This window comes from Streptopelia decaocto, assembly GCF_964273445.1.
Source record: "Streptopelia decaocto genome assembly, chromosome: 16".
In the NCBI taxonomy this organism is placed as follows: Eukaryota; Metazoa; Chordata; class Aves; order Columbiformes; family Columbidae; genus Streptopelia; species Streptopelia decaocto.
Window position 1 is genome coordinate 9,711,971 of NC_138671.1, and position 19,332 is coordinate 9,731,302.

The 19,332-nt window shown below is 48.5% G+C and overlaps 1 protein-coding gene across 1 annotated transcript in view; it reads left to right on the plus strand.

The window, feature by feature from the left end:
- The window catches only part of MYOCD (myocardin), a 253,987-nt gene that overhangs the window by 132,599 nt on the left and 102,056 nt on the right, over window positions 1–19,332 (plus strand). The window contains exon 2 of the mRNA XM_082067180.1: window positions 9,749–9,978. Within this exon, the coding sequence (XP_081923306.1) occupies window positions 9,831–9,978 (148 nt within the window). The 5' untranslated portion in view covers window positions 9,749–9,830. The remainder of the gene's footprint in view (window positions 1–9,748; window positions 9,979–19,332) is intronic.

The following is a 19,332-nucleotide window of genomic DNA, read 5'->3' on the forward strand; positions in this document are numbered from 1 at the left end:
AAACAAACTCAAATCAAATAGTAGTTTAGAAATAAGCACTACTTCTATCAAAAGCCTCATGCTGCCTGTGTCCTTAGCCCACCAAGGCTGCTGGAAACGGGACCGTCCCCAGGTGTGCAGGGCTCTGCATCCAATATTTTGGCAGCAACCGGTGTGATCCAGGCACCCCAGCACACAGGACTCGTGGATCAGACCTGGACAATTCACAAGACCAACCTAAAAGAGTTTTTTCCAACAGAACAAACAGTGAAACCAAATTGGAGGTTGATAGCCCATTTTTGAGCCTTTTCTGCACACTTAGAACATTATTGCTTATTTTAATATTTTAAATGTTTTTTTTAAGATAACTTTATAAAGTACAAGCATTGCCCAGATTCATAAGGAGGTGTTTTATGTAAGTCAGAACTATTTGCATACGTTATCCAGTATAGCAGTACTTTTAACAGACTGTTTTACCAGGAAACAGCCCTGGACACATGAGCAGGACTAAGAACTGGTGGCAAACACCAGGTAGCATGTGAACCGCAATCCGTAAGTACTTCTGATCTCCAGCCATGCACAGAAACCACAGTCACAGCTGACGAAACTGGACGTGCTTGTAGCAGAGGGCAGCTGTTGGGCAGCCCATGTCGGGAGGGTTTGTGGCCCCTGTGCCCTCCCCAGGGGTGCCCATGCTCCAGCTGTGGGTGACTGTGGAGGTTTGTGCTGTAGCTCAGCTCCCAACCCAACTTCTCCATCCATTATGTTGCATTTCTGGCCAGTGTAGGGAGCAGTGAGGTTGTAGATTTGCCCTTCTGGGTGTTTGCATCTCTTTCTCAGCATCGAAAGAGCTTATGACCAGGGCAGTAGGCTGGCTTTAGTGGCACGTGGCTTGCTCAGAGGAGCCAGGGCACTGGGGAAAAGCGCTGGAGTCTCCACAGGGGTTGTGTCGTGTGGCATCAGGCAACATGAAGTGTGTGGCAAGGCCAAGGTCCCAGCCCTGGGTCTGCCATCCATACCCTCAGTGTTGTTGCCATGACCAGGCCTGAATAAGATCTGTACAAGAAAAGGAGCTGAGGCAGCTGGAGTGCTCAGGATGCCTCAGATCAGCATGAAGACTGTCTTCTGTCTTTGGTATCTAGAGGTGAAATCTTAATCATATGGCTCCTGTAGTCTCGCTGCCCAGGCAGACTCCACTCCTTTTTCCAAAGCTTGCTTTCTTTTGCCTTGTGTGGGTCACTGTGGTTTTCCCCCGTTTCCCTCTGGAGCGTTTGCTGTGTGTGTCTGGAGCAGAGTACGAAGTCCCAGCGTTACCACCGCCATCCATCCCTTACACCACCATCCGTCACTCGCACCCTCCTGTGCGTGGGTCCCGTGAGCAGCGTGCTGGCTGAAGAGACATCGTTCCCTGGACAGTGCCAGGGCTGGGGCTGCCTCTGTGCCAATACAGAGCCTGTGAAGAGGAGCAGTGGTGCCCTAAGAGAAGGTGCCAAAACCTGAGGACTAAGCATGTAAAAAGGGAATCCCCTCCACCCTGTCTCAGAACCTAACTCATCCACACTGGCTCTCCAAAGAGCCTGTCTCTTCCGACAGTCAACACAGGGAGCGCTGGTTCAATGAGACTTCCAAGTGTGGTGCTCATCAGCAACAGAGCAAGTACTGCATTTGCACAGGGATTTCCCAAAATTCTGAGCTCTCTTTGGCAATGTGATGTAGAAGTCCTCAAACTCCCGGCCACACCAACTGTGACAATGCGTCCTCTCTGTTGCAGCGTGTGATGTGGGGAGGGCTGGCTTGCTTGCTTGCTGGCTGTAGAGTGACCAGGGCTGTGTTAAATACCATTTGTAGCAAAGAAATAATTTATTTTTCAAGCTGCTGTGGATGAAGAGATGGCAAGCGAAGCTGAGGCTGTGAGTTGAACACCGTGGAATGATCACTGGATGTGGCACAGTGTGGCCACTGTCTCAGCCAATGCTAGACCTCTCCATTTGAATCCATCACGCAGGGTCTTTTACAGCCAGTGGCAAGAAATGGGTGCTTTAGGGACCAGATCATCCCACCTGCTCTTCAGCTCACAGACAGGCACTTAGAAGTTCCTGTTTCATCCTGGTGAATGCAAAGGGTGCCGAGAGTGCCCAACTCTAGTGCCTGCACTTGCACAGTGACATTTGGTCAGATGGATGCAAACCACAGAGAGAGCTCTGAGAGCTGCACCAGGTCACCAACACAAAACACACTGTTCCCAGGGATGTTTACTGGAGACTCTTGGTGCTCTGGGTCCGATCAGACAGCTGGCAGTGGGCACAACTCTGGGTTTTGCACAGATGTCAGCTAAGGGATTTTGTATAGCACAGGCCTCCTCCCAGTTCCCCTGAGAAAGCTCATTGTTTAGGAAAGGTTTCAAGTTGTTACCTTTTGGAAGGTTAATACTGACCCGGCATTTCTCTAAAAATCACAAGGTCTTGCAGAAGCAGCAGGCAGACATGGAACAGGAGCCTTTTCCATAGCGTTCATCACTCAGAAACGTCCCCAGGGGCTCACCCTAGATCTCGACCCTGCTCAGGTTCTGCCATGCATGCCCACATATCCCGTGTTCATGGGCAATAGCAGTAGTGTCAATTCTGCAGCACTGCAAGCAGGAGGATGAAGAGCTGACAGCTCTTTGGGATGTCCTGATGACAGTCAGGGCCCATCAGGGGGGGTTGCCCTCCAAGGAGACACAATGGTAGACTCAAGATATACCACCGTGCCAAGCCATTGCCCTGGCAGCCTTTCTTTCTTGTGAGGGTCACCATGTGCCACCGTATCAAACCATAGTCATCCAGGCTCCTTTTTAAAGTTCTTCTCAATTCCGACATCTCCTGTGTTTGTCTTCCTTTGCTACCACATGATAGCACCTGCAATACTGTACATATGTACTCGCCAGCTTAGCTTCTGGGTGCTACTAGAATATAATAAATTACATTACAGAGGTCACACCAGCCTGCCTGTGCTCACAGTGCAGCATGAGGGAGTCCTTGTCCTGGAAGAGCCCTTGGGTGCCAGCAGATGTGCCATGGGCATGGCACATGCAGAAGCAGGGAATCAGTTCTCAAAGAATATGCACCAATAAATCTGATCACTATGAGTCCACATTAAGATGAATTATTTCAGAAGCATAAAATTTATCAGTCTGGTTTTGCCCCAGATATTTCCAGCCTATTTAGAGGACTGACAGAGAGGTGGAACTTGGGAGGATCTGGCTGATAACCTATTTCCTGATCACCACTTCCTCTGCTATTTTTCACCACTTACATCTTCATTCTATGAAAAATTAAGCAGAAGTGACTCTTTTTCAAAATAACTCAAGGGGATGGGGCTGAGGCCATAGCTGAGATGCTCCCCTGAGAACAGCCCCTATCTCTCATCATCCTCTCCAGGCTGAAGGCCAGGAGCTGTCCTGGATGAAGATAGCTGCCACTTTCCATCACAGGCTTCTTTGCTGCCTTCTCAGGCCCCATGGCCTGTGGGCAGCTTGTATCAATGCTGGGAATTTGGAGGCTGGGAAGGAGATAATATCCCAAAACCCCTGGAGGTGCAAACGGTTGGAAAACCTTTCTGAGTGTGGGGATCACAATGTAACCACATTCTAGGAGACTTTGCCTTGAGTGAAGATTTCACGGCGTCATGTTTGCACAGCTCTGTTTACCAGCTCTTGGCGCTGGCCCCACAGAGGGGTTGCACAAGAAGCTGCATGGAATAATGTGTCAGAGGAGGGGGTGTCCAGGCCCGTGGCGTGTTTCCCATGTTTGTTTTCCATTTACCAGGGTAGTCCCCTGGCTGCCTTGCCTGGCGCTTCTCCTGAGCTGCAGCTCCTTGCGTGGAGGTTGAGCTGGTTACCAGGTCACCTCTCCGGGGCATGGGAGCAATGTGCAGATCTGTGGGAAACAGCCTGTAGGCTACACGTCATAGATGGGGCTTTCTGCGTCCCTGAGGAGGCGTGAGCGAGTTCAGTGGGGGGAATCATCCAACAGGGATGTTGTCTGCAAGGAAAACAATGAGATAATGGCAGCGGTGCATTCCCTGGCAGCCCCGGGGTGGTCTCAGAGGAGCAAAGGTCTCTTGTTCTAGGCACAGGGACAAGTGGTCAGAGTTGTCTTCTGCCTGGCCAACCATGACATGGCTCTCAGGAGGACCAGGCAGGATTCCTGCTGCAGCTTGTATGTAGCAGGATTTGATCAGCATTTGCAACAAGACAGTGTAAACGTCCATGGGATGTTTGCCCATTGGAATCCAGAGCTACTCATGCTGTCTGAGCACTGCAAACATGAGCTAAAACACACAAAGTCCATGTTTAGTGAGATGGTTTTATCAGCAACATTCCTGCAAGCAGAAGCCCAGGAATACAAACACACCACAACAAACACGTGAAGAATTTGATAAGGCTGAACTACGTCTCTGAACATCTCTCTCCTGGTTTTTCTCTTTAGGTATTTAAAGTTTTATGGTGGGTCATGATTGCTTAAGAAGTGCTGCACATGCCTTAGAACTAAATATATTTACTTCCACTTCAACTTCCAGTAGAGCAAACAGGAAAGCAGGGGAGGATTTAGATGAGTTCAGTATCTGAAATCTAAGCTGTGCTCATTCCCATCTTGGTGCATGCAGGAGGTGGAAGAGGGGAAAATGTGGGAAGATGGAAAATGAAGATTAGGCATATGGGTTCATGCTGGGCAGGCAGTAACTGTGCAGAACATTGAAGCCGCATCACAGGAACCTAAGCAGGAACCAGCCTCAGGAAGTGCCATTCGTGAAGACATTTCTAAAAGTTAGAAGCAGAATGCATTTCAAGGTGTTGTGCCTGTCCCTGTGCAGGCTACAGGCAGGAGCCAGGGGCCTCAATGTGGGTGTTTCAGCCTGTAGAGATGCCACAGGTCCAGCTGCTGCCGGCTCTGTGTCCTGTTGAGCAGCGATACCCCAAACGGTGCTGGAGGCCTCTGCCCAGACACTGGGATCGAGCCTACAGCCCTGCATGCTTCGTGTGACTCTCCATCTCCTTTCTTTTCTTTTCCTTTTAGCTTGCTAAGATGTATTTGCAGGACAGCAGTGTCACGGAGCAGAGGAAGAAGTGTCTGTCCATATGTTAGACCCCAGAGCAGGGCTCAAGAAGGTTCTTGTTTTGCTCCAATGATTAGCAGATTCTATTTCTGGTGCACACTTTGGCACAAAGCTCACTCCTGGAAAGCTAGAAAGAAGCTCCATCCAGGCATTTCCTTGACATGTGGAGACTTGAGAGGTGGAAGGGGATTGCTGAGACCTGGACAGTGAACTTTTCAGTTTAGGAATTTTCCAGCCAAGTAATTTTTTTGTTGGAAGATAAGCACTGCTGCAGGTAAAACTGTTTCTCAGGTAGACAAAGTTTTCACCCACTTCTTAAAATAGTTTTTAATTAAAGGGCCATTTTTCCTAAGAAATTAAAAGTGTTAAAAATGTAAAATGTTTTAGAATTGTCCAACAAAAAATTATGGGTGACCTGCTACTCTTTTTTCCTCTTGTTTTTATTTTGCAATATCTTCCTATCTCAACTTGGAGTCAGGGAAAGTTATAAAAATCATGGAAAGTGTTGTCATGTGGGCAAACGGCTTCCTCACGGCTGTGACAGTGTCGGAGCAGCCTGCAGAGCCCCAGGTGACGTGCGTGTGGGTGGCCAGGGTGTGCTGGAGCTCTTCCTCCAGGTAACGCCGGCTGATTTCACAGCGGCACCTTTGCAAAGCCTGAGCAGCACCAAGCACCCGGGCTGGAGAGGGCAGTGGCAGCCCAGGGTTCAGCCCTGGTGCTCAGCAGTTTTCGGCTGCGATCCTATTGCTGGGGACTGTCAGGTGGCAGAAGGACCCAGCCAGGGCTCAGCAGGGACTGGAAGGGGAGGCTGGAGGGACCAGTGGACACACAGCTGTGATGGATGGTGGGAACAGGGACTGTGTCTTGCTCCTGAGAGTTTGGGGCAGAGCTGGTGTCACCAAGCTGTCCCCACACGGGCTGTCTCCTGGGCGAGTTTCCCTTTGTGCAGAAACGTTCATCCCCGGAGAGCAGGCTGCAGATCTCCAGGTGTGTGGGCAGTGCACAGGATCCATGGGGCTGCAGGTGGCCCAATCCTCAGCCTACATCTCCCCAGAAGGACAGACCCAAAACCACGCGGTGGCTGCTGGGGAGATGGGGAGCACGTTAGGGGACAGAGAGGGGTGGCCTGTCTGGTGTGCTGCTCCGTGACCTCCTACAATGGCAGGAGAGGGAGGAAGGCAGCACCCAAGGGTATTTGCCCAGGGTGCTCAGTCTGCAGGACAGGGCTGATATGACCTGTTTGAGACCTGTCTGTGTCACATCCCCAAGCTCAGCAGCAGCAGACATTAGGGATACAATGGGTGACAGTCACTGGACAACACTTGAGCACCCTATGCTGCTGTGACTCAAAGTCAAGGAAGGGAATATGTGAGATGCCATTGGTGACATGACATGCCCTGGCCATACCCAAAAGTGCTCAGCTGTCTCACCTGGCCAGTCATTGCCCCAGAGGCAGTCAGGACAAGGGTCCATCCAGCCTGGCCCGTGTCCCAGAGACACAGAGGTGGCACAGGGCCCAGGCTCCTCAGTGTCAAGCTCAACACCCACCCAGGCTTTGTGGCCCTTGGGCTTTCCCCTCTGCACTAGAGCTGAAGTGTTGTTGTATGCCCATGTCAGCACTGGGAAGTGGCAGGGGGCTGCAGGCATCACATCAGCCACGAAACCTGTGCCTTTTCCTGAGCTGAACATGAGCCGAAGTGTGTGGCCCTTGTGGACCTGCACTGACTCAGCCCAGGAAAAGATCTGGCTGGGGAAGTCATGGCTGTGGTGCCTCTTCCATTATCAGATCGACTGAGGCTGCTCTCCAAAGACCCCAGATTTATGTAAACCCAAGTCCTTGGGAAAGAGACACAACCAAGCCCCATCTGGGCCTTTACGGGTGGGCAAGCATGTCTAGGGGGAAGCGAATGTGATCCCCATCCATGCTATGTTGCTCTCTGAACAGAAAGCAAGGAGGCTTGTAAACCAAGCATCTGCTCTGGAGGATCTCCACTGTCTTACAAGGAAGGAGCCATGAGCTGCCATGGTAGACCAGCTTTACGAATTCAATATTTATAGGCAGAGAGAGATGGAACATGGCCTGTACTGTGTATAGCCTTGCAATTTATGTGTTGGCAACAGTGGCTGATGGGAGATGTGCTCTGAGGCTGAAAGTGTGCTTAAGCTTTGTAAATACAATCAGTTCAGGCTGAAGTGAGTGAACAATGTGGAATGTTTGAGGCCAAATTTGACTTCAGGAACAAAAAAAAGCATCAAGCCAGTGGTACTTGAGTGTGTTGTGAAAGCGTGTGTCTCCGGGTCGCAGCGTGACCTCCTGGCTCAGACAATAAGGACCTCAGTACACTGACTGCAAATTAAATGTTGCATATGCTCTGAGTGCAAAAAGATTGTACACAGAGCCTGTAAGAAGCTTTGCTGAAAGACTCTTGCCTCTGCTGGTGGTCTTGCAGCTTCGGCACTGGATGTCTGGCTCACGCTCCCCATTTTTCAAAAACATTAATAATCATAATCCATATAAAACTGTCATATTGGTTCAACATGTACGTCACCAAAGCCCTGACTAATTCATCAAAGATTTAGTGTTCAGTTGAACAAAGTCTCATTTTTGTAAGCAGATGCAGTTTGCTGGATTGCCCTGTCATCACCCACTGTTTCCACTGAAAAGATGCATCGTATCAGCAACTTCTAAAAGTTAAAAAAATGTAGATTTTTAAATAGTAATGTAAACAGTTCTTGCATGTTTCACGTTAGTCATGAATTAAATAGAGAGCTTAGGGGCTGATGCTGCTTGTGCCAAAGTGGGTCTGCAGCCCTACGGCCACCAGCGGATGGGTGTGCAGTACATCGGTCGCCCATCACAGCGGTGATGGGGCATTGCACAGCAGTCACACCCGTTCAAATAACACCACGAGCTGCTCAAGGGAGCTAAAATCCTCAAGCAGAGGTGGAAATGGAGATTGGCAGTTCAAAGAAGTGGCACAGGGCCCAGCCCTGGCCCATCTGGATGCCCATGGGGCTGTCTCCATGCGTAGTGGCAGCATGTCAGACTTTGATTGGAATAGTTTAGAACAGGAGATGGGCAAAGAGCTGCAAAGGCGAGTGGCCGTGGTGGGAAGCACACAGCAGAAGGGAGGGTCTGCTGGTAAGGACTGTGTTTGGATTCAGTGTGGTGTTTTGCATTTTGTTTCAGAGCCCAGACATCAGGGTTGGGTATGGACACAGTCTGTCCCAGGTGATGCACACAGGAACAGTTTTATGTCCCACCTGCACTTTATGTGACACAGACACCCTTGGGACCTCCTCCCTGGCCAGTGCATCCACTGCATGGACACCCTACGTGGAGTCTCCTGGCAACAAAACGCAGTGCAAGCGGGACAGACGGACACAGTGTCTGACCTGCAGCCAGTGGGACATGGCCGTGGGGGGATGGTTTGGGCAGGTGGGGGCACACAGGGAGATGGATGAGAAAGTAGATGGCAAAATCCCCGCTGGTGCAGGGTTGAAGAGGGGTGTGAGACAGTCCTGGCACACGTAGCATGGAGGAGATGGTATCGTGTACAATGCACTATTCTTACTTCCTTATACAGTAAATCGGTAACTTTTTTGTATTAAATCAGATTTTATCACTGAATCAATCTTGCACTTTTCTATTCTTGTTCTCTACAAATGACCTTTTTTAGCTCTCCTCAGCTCCTTCCTGATGGGACTCATTAGGAGCTGGTGCTGATTCTTAGAGGCATTCACTTTCACTCAGCATCTGGAGAGGTTTTTTTTGGACAACGCTTTGTTGAAATGGTCCTTGCAGCTTTCTTCTGCTGTGCTTGGTATCAACAGCTCCTCCTGGGTCATGTGCTTGCATCCCGCTAATACATTTGGTACTACTTGAATCCTTCCCCTCCCTGTTTCTGGTGAGATATGAGTGTCGTAAAGGGAAGCACCTGCTCGCCCAGATGTTTGTAGAAGCACAACCTGAATTTGTACCATTTTCTGAGAGTTTTCCTAATGTATTTTGACCATAAATCCCACATAAACCTGGTAGTAGAACAATCTGGTAAAACCAACAAACTACTCCTATTCTTCAAAAATTCTCAAAATGTTTTACCTAATGTGTTTGAATCCTTCATAAAGGTTTTAACTCTACTATGTGTGTTAATCACAACTTTGATGTCAAAGAATAGTCTTTGCATGTGTTTTACTTTGCAGGGTGTTTGTACAGTTCCTGGTGTAAAAGCTAACTGGCGTTTGCTATTCGTCGTTTGCTATCTGTATCATGTAATTAGCAGCCTATTTATGTGCTGTGTGGAATTAATTCTGTCACCCAGTTTCTCAGCAAACCAGGGCCTTATATAAAAGATTGTTCTCATTTGTAGATCTGTTCTGTATTTCTAACAGTTCAAGAGCTCTCTCATGTGGGTGCCCCATGACTGTGTTTTTTCATAACACCCCTGGCTTTCTGCAAATATTCTGTGCTTATGGGTAGAAATTCTTCCAGAAAAGCAGCCAAGGATGAAGATCCAGCAGCCGAGGAGAACAGAATCATGCAGGCAATAGGGAATCCTGAAGGTGGAGAAATTAGTTGTCTGTGGTCTGATTATTTCACAGTGTTAGAGTCAGAGTCTTTGTTCACTGTTCCAAGGACTGATTGTCCTAACCTGCTCCTCCTCTTTTCCAGAGGTCACTTTGTTGTCTGCTTCTCTCCCTGATCATCCAAAGTGGAGCATCCAGAATCTGGAGCACTCCCTTCAGGCACGGTGATGAATGGTGTGGCCAAACAGGATTGCTCGGACCACAAAAGTACACCAAGTGGAAATGAAGAAGAAAAGGCACCCAAAGAAAAGGCTGCCAGCGAAGTGAGAGATGGCACCAAGCTCCAGCCACCACCCTTTGCGGAGCGCAAGAACGGTGAGTTCCTCGGCCCGTGGTATCAAAAGCGGGGAAGTGAGACTGGATCAGTGCTGGTTTAGCATCTCTTGTCTGTGCTGGGTTTGCAGCTCACCATTATTTTTATGTGTGGTGCTTCTGAGGGTGTTGCAGGTAGGAACATTCTAAGATTTAATGGAAGTGGCTCCTCAGCTCAGTATTTCTGGATCAGCCTTAACTGTTGTTGTCAGACTTGAGGCAGTTACCATGTTCTTTGTGATCCAAGTGTTTGGTGTAATTTTGGCTGAAATGTGGCGTTTCAAGGTCTTAGGACAAGACTGGTGTTCTGACTGTGGTAATGGGATTTGCTGGGGAATTAGGGTGATGTGAAGGTGGTCAGTGGAGAAGAAACAGGATTTTTGTCTGCAAAGGCAATGGTAGACCTGCTCTCCTCCCTCAGAGAACTTGGTGCTTCAGATAACCTCATCTTCAGCAAAATTGCTTCAGATCAATGTATCAGAGAGCAGAATTTGGCCTGGGCCTCTGCAAGAGTCATTTGGGTTTCTTTGGTCATGGTCCAGCAACTGGTCTTGCTGGAAGATACTGGTTTGAGTTTGAGTGGAGATCTGTTGGCAGAAAGCTGATGGACCGAAAAACACACAATTCAGCCTGTGCAAAGCATGATCAGGCTGAGGGGTTGTTTGCCATTTCTTTCAGGCAACTGTATAATATATGAAACGAAGAAAATTCATTAAGGCTTTCAACATTAAGTCCTCAAAATATCATGCAATGTGAAAGTGCAGCTTGGAAGTGCTTATTTTTGCTTTGTGTCTTTGATTGTTTGCATTATTGTACAGGACCCAATTTTTCTCAATCACTATAAATCAGAAATAATCCAAATTATGTCATCATGGCAATGTACTTGTGTTCAACTGGAGTAACACAGCAGAGAACCAGGCCCAGAATCTGCCCATAGTCACACTAAGATACACCAGTGAGGGAACTTCTTTTCTGCAGTCCCAGATATTGAAGTATACCTTCTCTGTTTCCCCCAAAATAAGACCTACCCTGAAAATAAGCCCTAGCAGAATTTTTCAGGATTTTTGAGGATGCTCAAAATATAAACCCTACTTCAAAAATAAGCCCTAGTTACAGTTCATTAAAAAGTCAATTTAAATAGCGTTAGTCTGCTATACATGTAAAAAAATAAAATCTTTTGCAAAAATTAATATAAGACCGTGTCTTATATTTGGGGATAGAGGGTAAGATAACATAATATTAATAACAACAGAAAAGATGACATGGACTTGTAAAGAGGCAGACTGTTGAGTGATGTAAAAAAAACCCTCCCATTTTCTCTGTAGCTTTCACGTTGTTATTTTTTGCATCCACTTTCCCCCATGATTTTTGTTACAGGAAGACAAAGAAGGAAACATCTCCAGGTGCCCATAGCGGAAGCTGCCTCCCAGCATGGGCAGCAGGCATGCAGGCACTGGCTGCACTGACCCCGCGGCCAGCCAGCGTCTGCCTTGCAGCAGAACCTGTGTCACCGGGGCTGGTGACTTGGTGGCCCAGCAGTCCATGGTTCCACCCCTGCAGCCCCTCTACACCGGGCTGTTTGCACAGCCTCTAAGGTTGAAGAGCCCCCCGCAGTCTGGGCATCCCTCCAGCCCTTTGCTCTCCTCCTTTTGCTGCTTTTCCCTTCCTGTCACACATGTTGACAACACAGGGGCTCAGCTCTTCCTGCGTCCCCATTTGGGAACAGCCGGTTCCCTTCATCTCACATCATCTCAGGAGCTGGCAGGCCCACCAAGTGTCATGCATGTCGTGTGTCACCCAGGCCTGCCTTTGATGTCACATTCTCTGCTGTGGCAGCTCCCACAGGGCTGGTGGAGCAGCCTGATGAGCGCCTGGACGGGGAATGGTGAGGGAGGGGGCAGCCGGTGGCCGACATGCTGTCACGGTCCATTCGGTGATGGACTCGTGATGGTTCATTTACCTTGATCTCGAAGCACAAAATTAAGGCAACCAAAATGCTATGGCGTTATAATTCAATCAAACAGTGTTACTTTATTATTTTGCCTGTAGAGCAGCACGTGGTAGCAAGAGAGTAGGAAAAAGGGAAAGAAAAAAGGAAAAAGGGAAAGAAAAAAGGAAAAAGGGAAAGAAAAAAGGAAAAAGATGGAAATGAGGATTTTGATTACCACCACTGAGTCCCAAAGACGTCCCTCTGGTCTCCGGTCCCGTAGAGTCCTGCCAGTCCTCTGTCATGATTCAGGATCCTCTGGTGGGAATATCTTAACGATGTCCAGTCGGGTGGGTCGGAGAGACCCGTATAACACAATCCCTTTTAGGAGGTGGGGGCTGGTTTGTCTGAGGCAGCAGGTGAAGTCCATACAGCAGCCATTGTTACTAGTAGCCCCCCAGGTTGGAGTGACCTGTGCAACACAATTCTCCTCCTCAGGCCTCTCTCCAAGTCGTTGTCCATCTGTTCTTTCTGTCAGGGCTTCAGTTCTCCTAGGCCCTGATGGCAAATGCTTCAGGCAAATACTGTTCCATCTTCAGACCGACTCTTACACATGCTGCCCTCGGCAGCGGTGCACAGCGGTCACCTCCCTTTGCCCCACGGGACACCACAGAGTCCCGAAGCAGATTTGTCTCTACTCGGTGCCACTCAGTGCCATTTGTTGGGTTGTCACAGCAGGGACCTTCTACCCCATCGACCCACTGCAGGGTGGTGCGAAAATAGTTGGTATTGCCATGGGAAAAAAGCACGATGTCAGTGTCTTCTTGTATCCCACCCCTAAGAAGGGCACATGTATGGGGGTATTCACCAGTCCCACCCTCATCCCTCACCCCACAAATAAATGGGGGAAAGGAGCAGCAGGGAGCAGGGACTCACCATCTGACATTATAGAATCATAGAGTCATTTTGGTTGGAAGAGACGCTCAAGATCATCAAGACCAACCATAACCTAACTCCACCACTAACCCATGTCCCTAAGACCCTCATCTATACATCTGTTCATCCCCTCCAGGGATGGTGACTCCACCACTGCCCTGGGCAGCCTGTTCCAATGCCCGATAACCCTCTCGGTGAAGAAATTGTTCCCAAGATCCAACCTGAACCTTCCCCGGAGCAACTTGTGGCTGTTTCCTCTTGTCCTCTCACTTGCTACTTGGAACCCTCCATGCTCCAAGTTCCTTTCAGGCAGTTCAGAGATCAGAAGGTCTCCCCTCAGCTCCTGTTCTCCAGGCTGAACCCCCTGGTCCCTCAGCCGCTCCCATCACACTTGTGCTCCAACTGAAGGTGACAATGCCTGGGGACGAGTTGGATGAAAGGGATTAACATCTCACCTGTTGTGTTTAGGGATCTGCCAGAGCATGTAAGGAGAAGCATTGTCAGGTGTGTGACCCTCTCCTCCTCCTGCCCTGTTGCATCCATCTCCTGAGGGTACAGGATGTGCACACCTCAGCCAGGTAGGGTCTGGCCCCTATTCCCTGCTCTTTCCAGCTGCAGGCTGGTGATCTGCGAGGGCTTGGTGGGCATCAGACAGACATCCGTCTAAGGGCACAGCTCCGCAGAGAGGATTCGCTGCTACCCGAGTCTGAACTTTCAAACTGCAGCCTTTATTTGACTTAACTTTGATTTAATAAAAACAGTCTAGCTAGAATATTTTTAAATAGAAAAATAGTCTTTTTAACTCTAGTATTACTCAAAAATGGCTGAGGGGATTTCATTTAAATTTGTAAAAATAAATCACCTTTGAGCAAGCAGAAAGCCCATTCAGCAGGACCTGGAAAAACCCAGGACTGGATGCACAGGCTCGGGAAAATGGAGACTCTTACCTCTCCAACAAGCAGGAATCCTGACATCTGCCTGCCCAGCTGTACTCCCAGCCTCTGGCCCTTTCCTGGCCCTGAGATGATACTATGCCAGGCTGCCCCTTTACCATGACTGTGCTCAATCCCACAGCCCATGTTCTTTATATGCTTAATGACATCTTCTCCTCCTAAGTGCTGGTCCACACTGGCCGGAACTGGGCAGAGCCGTGAGCTGTTGTCTGAGAAGAGCCTAAGGCAAACATGGCTGTGGGTCTTCCTAAAGTCATGGGTGATGCTGGGTTTAGAGATGAGATCTGCCTAGACCCCCCGATCCTACCCACTGTGCATGCACCTTGGCTGGGTACCAGACCCATGGGCTCTTGCTCTTCTGTCTAGCCAGAGACGGGCACTTGGAGCTGAACATGGTGACTTCACCCTCTCAACCAATGCTCTACCCAACCCATTCCACCTGTCCGGGCAGTGAGACTTTTGAGTTGCAAGGTCAGTGCACAGCATGTCTCAGAGTGAGGACACACCATGCTCTGCCCACACCTCTGTTCTTCCCAGATCTGGTTTGATTGCACAAAGACAGGTGGAAAGAGCAATAAGATAATTCATGATGCATGGGCCCTCCCTGGTGTGCTGGAGTCTTCAGCCTGGGAACGATGAGAGATGGCTCTGCACTGCACAGTGTGACCCACAGTCCTGTTGTGCAGGTTGTCACACCCTGATTCAGGGGTGCTTAGTATGTGCATCCTTCCCAAGCTCAGTCGTCCTCAGGCTCAGTGCTCTCTGACCCAGTTTGGGGTCAGAAGGGGGTTTACAGAGCAACCCCTTGTTTGAATGGCAGTTCCTGACAGGACCTTAAGCATCCTTAGTATCCATAGGCTGCTTTTCCCTCCCAGGTCCATCTGAAAGTCTCTCAGGTGTTGACACCAGGGCCAGTGGTTACACTCTGGAACATTAAAACTCCCAGGATCATTTTCTGCGGCTGGTAACAGCTTCCACCCCATCTCACTCCATGCCATCTCACCCCAAACCATCTCACCCCATCCCATCGTGCTGCACATCTGATGTGTGACAGCTGTACCACATTTTTCATGTCTCTAACGTGTCAAGGCTGCACTTACCCTGCTCACTGCCTGTGTGACTGAATACATTGATTTATCTGCACACCTTCCCGGCAGAGGGGAGGCAGTGAGGACACAGGCTCTGGGGGTGACTTTGGCCGTGCATCGCTCCCAGTGCCAATTCGGACAGGTGGATTTCAGAAAGAATTTCATGATAACACAATCACAGAAAAAGGGATCAGAGGGCATGCAGGAGCTATTTACTACCAAACAGCTCCTCCCAAACTGTCTCAGTCCATGTGCTCAGTGTGTGAGAATTTAGGCATCTCCTGGTACAGTCCAGAGATATCAAAGTCCCTATCCCAGAGCTACTGTCCCGTGTTCCCTGCCCTGGGACTCTGAGAGTGAGATGTGTTTCACTTATGGAGATATCAAAGTGTGAGACACCCTGTGTGATCCGATGAGGTTTCTCTGCCTCAGAAGCTCTGCTCTGGATGGGCTCAGTCCCCTCTGGACGATCCCATTTCTCTCCAGTTTACTGTCAGGATTTAGATGACCAGCTCTGACCCAGGCACCCTTTAGAGAAGAGATTAATTTTACCCATTTGTCTCCACATATATGTCTCCAAGTCTGGGTGCCGGGGCTCCCACTGCAGGTGATGGGTCCAGTCTGGCAGTCATTGACGATGGCAGGTGGGAGCTGAACAGTTCCCCTGTGCCCACTTCGCTTCAGCAGCACGTTCGCTAACTGCTCATAATGTTCCCACATAGGTTTCCCACTGCTGCTTTTGGAAAATAATGTAGTTCAACTCTTCTGTTTATTTGTGTAGTGAAATAGACCTTCTGACCACCAGCTCCTTTAGCCCCCTGCAACAAAAGGGAGGATTTTCCAGTGCCCATCTGGTTTGGGTTTAACGTAATGTGCAGAAAGGTTGCACATTTTCAGGGCTCGTGCTCATAAGTAGTAGATTGTACAACAGTTTGTTACACAAATGGAGCTTTTTATTGCTGGGCTTTGTTGAGCTGCCAGTTGGGATAAAAAAAAAAAAGTAATATGCTTCGTAGTCCCTATCAGGGAAAATTAGAAAGCATTAAATTCTGCTCAAACTATCAGCCATTGGTGAGCTGGTAATCAAATCCAGAAAGGCTGGTGGGAGGTCAGGGCTTTCTTGCTCTTTGTATTTCTGAATCAATAACTACTATGAAACACATTAAGTGAAACAAAAATAAGAGACATCTGACCTAGAAGTCATCACAACATCACAGTCCATAGGCCAGAAAAGGCAAGAGGATAACTACAAGTTTTGGGGAGAAAACCCCACATAGTCTCCACTTGGTTCTTGTGGTGAGCATGTGTTTTAGTTTAAATCTATATTGGAATGGTTATTAAATTACTATCTAGTCCGAAACAAAATCTAGCCCTTGTTCCACATAGCCAGGTAAGAGGTGTATCTACAGGAAGATTTTCCAAATTACCTTTGGATCCAAATCAAATAAATATTGCAAACATTGTATTGAACCCAGGTGATGTCTAATCCGCAATGAAATATCAGCCTGCAGCCTTGAACTGCGCAGCCCAGCTTTAATGCCACTTAAATCAGAATGTAAGAACTAAAAGAATTCCAGGAATCCAATGATATAAACTGTATTTTTAGAGCTGTGAGTGACTTGTGAGAGTGAAACATTGCAGTGACTAAAGATAGCACAAGCAAGGTTTTCCATGATTTATCGCAAGAACGTTCACAGTAAGTTAAAGTCATTGAATATTGTGATAGCAGCACCTACATGTTGGCGCGTTTTCAAGAAAAGTCATTCATAACATGTTTGTCACAGAGCAGAGTTTCCATAACAGAGCTCCGAGCTGCGCCTCACTTGCACAAGCACCGTACACATCACTTGTCTGTTAAGGCACCAAGAGGTTCATTTGTTTCCCAGGATCTATTTTTCTCTTTCAGACAGCCAGGGGAACCCACCTGCCTGCATGTTTCCAACCTCTCACAAGCTCCCAGCCTGGCTGAGTGATCAGGGGGGTGGTGGCAGAGGACAAAGACCCTGCCCTGGACCCGCTGGCCATCTGGAGTTTAGTTATCACTTTAATAGGAGCTCATTGGGTGACCCACAGCATCCCTCCTTGGGGGTTTGTGTTGCTTTGTGCACCAAGAGGTTGGGTAGGACCTTTCTTTGCCGAGCAAATTGTCCACAAGGGTTATTTTAAAGATAAAGTCGTGGCAAACATTTCCTGACGCCTCACGATCAGCGTTGCTCCTGGCTCTCGCTAGCTGCAGTTGGCAGGATAAAAGAACTGGCTTGTCGAGAGGGAGCTACACGCAGAACTGTTTTCTCCCAGTTTCTAGCACACTGGGATGCATTCAGCCAGAAACGGCGCACCCTGCGCAGAACCCATCTCACAGATAGATTGGCCTTTGCCTCCTGCAGCCACCTGCTTGGCAGCCAGAGAGTGACCTCGAGTCTCGTTTTCTCATGTGTCAAATCCCAAACCCGCTGGATGTGCGGGACCCTGGGCATGCTCCCCGTCTGGGGTTCCCTGCTCTGCTGGATGGGACATCCCGTGCAGGGTGAGGGTGCTGGCTGGGATGCTGGAGTCCCTTGATTCTCTCCTATAGTGTCTCTGCCCAGCTGCCTGGTCTCTACCCCAAAACAAGGCCATGCCCAGCTCTGCGTGATCAATCACCTTCACCCCTTCTCACAGAGGGAATATGTGTGAGTCACTGTCAAGGGTTAAGATTGCAGGGTGACAATAAAACCCTGGCAGATGTATTGTTAACCCCCTCTCCCCGCCACTTCCCCCTTTTTGCCCCCCCCTCTCCCCTCTTCCCACTCAGGACAGGTGATTGGGAGGGAAAGAAGGACAGAGAGAAGAGAGTTGGAAAAATTAACAATGTTTTACTAATGCTACTAATAAGAATAGAGAAAATAATACAAAATATACAAAACCAATCTTGAAAGTCTCAGCAACTGCAGAGCCGGCCACCAAAGTCCTGGACTGGACTCTGCAGCCAACCGGAGCTGGATTCAGTCTGTCACTGGCCTCAGTTCGCAGGGACGACCAGCCAGATCCTCTCCTAATGTCGGCCATAAGCAGAAGGGAAAAAAGCAAAGGCAAAAGGGACAAGATCCTCATGATCTCCCACTTTTATATGAAGTATTCACGTGAATGGAATGTTATACACAGTTGGTCAGTTTCTTGGTCACCGGTTTCTCGTTGCCCCTCTCGTGAGATGTCCATCCATGCTTATCAATAAGTTTGCATTCCATTGCTAGGTTTACCAAAACATGGGTCTGGTTCTCCAGGAAAATGCAGTTAATATGAAGGCTTTAGCTGACAGGCAAAATTCACTGAAAGAGAAACTTGTTTTTAACAAAACCAGGACAGTCACTCCCATTTCTTTTTCAGCTATCTTTTGAGATGTTTCTAAGAATAATTTCAATCTCATTATGACTCAAAGCTGCCGCTTGGTTTCCTTTTTCAGAAATCAAACTGAATTGGGGATAGCCATTTGTCATGATCCTTCTTGTTGTTCCATGCCCTAGTGCTTTGAACCACGTCCCATGATGCTTCCACAAGTGACCCCATCCTGCTGCTTATTGCAGCCTGGGCACTGCAAAACGTGGCAGTGCTGTGGAACCGTTATCTTCAGAGGGTCTGCTCTTGGGGTTGGGGCTGAATGTCCCGTGGTCAGGACCATTGCTCAGCACCCAGCTGGACTGAGCTCCCAGGAGACCGAGTCCCCTCCAAAGTCAGACCAGACTCAGCACTCAGTGTCCAGGCTCTGCCTGTTTTCTTTCCCTTGTAACCATGCCTGTGATTAAACAAACAAAGTGTGGCAGTGATTATAAGCTTCCCTCTCCCTGTTGCACTGAGGAAAGAGCACCGATGTCTCTGTGCAGTTTGCATTTGTGTTTCATCTCGTTTACATTTGTGGGTATTTCTGTGCTGCTTTCACGATCTGCACATTCTTGAGGCTGTTTCTTAGAGCACCTGCACACAGGTTGCACTGAGCATCTCCCTCTCTTTTCTATCTAATTTTGAGAGCTAGCAAGTCCAGGGCAAAGTTCAATCCAGGACACATTATTTAATTCATGATCAAGGCTGTTGGATAGCATGGGAATGACATCTGAACATGTGAAACGTGCTTTTGAAACTGTGATCTGTCATATAAAACCTGATGGCCCTGAAATCATAAGAAGAAAACATCCTCTTGCAAGAATAACACCCTGTTTGCTCCGTTCGTGTTTAACCTGCAGGACTCAGTAGTACATTGAGCTCACTGACACAAAAAATCAGGAGGATTCTGGAAAGGATTAGGTATTTCTGGAGGAAATAGGAATATCCACAACATCATAATGAGCAAGCGTGCACATACTCGAGGAGAGAATTAACAGGGAACAGTAGGGAAAGACACCTATTGCAATAAGTCTCTAGGTAAGCTGGCCTAATAGAAAAACTGTCTAAGAAATGAGGTTTAAATAGTTCTTCAGGG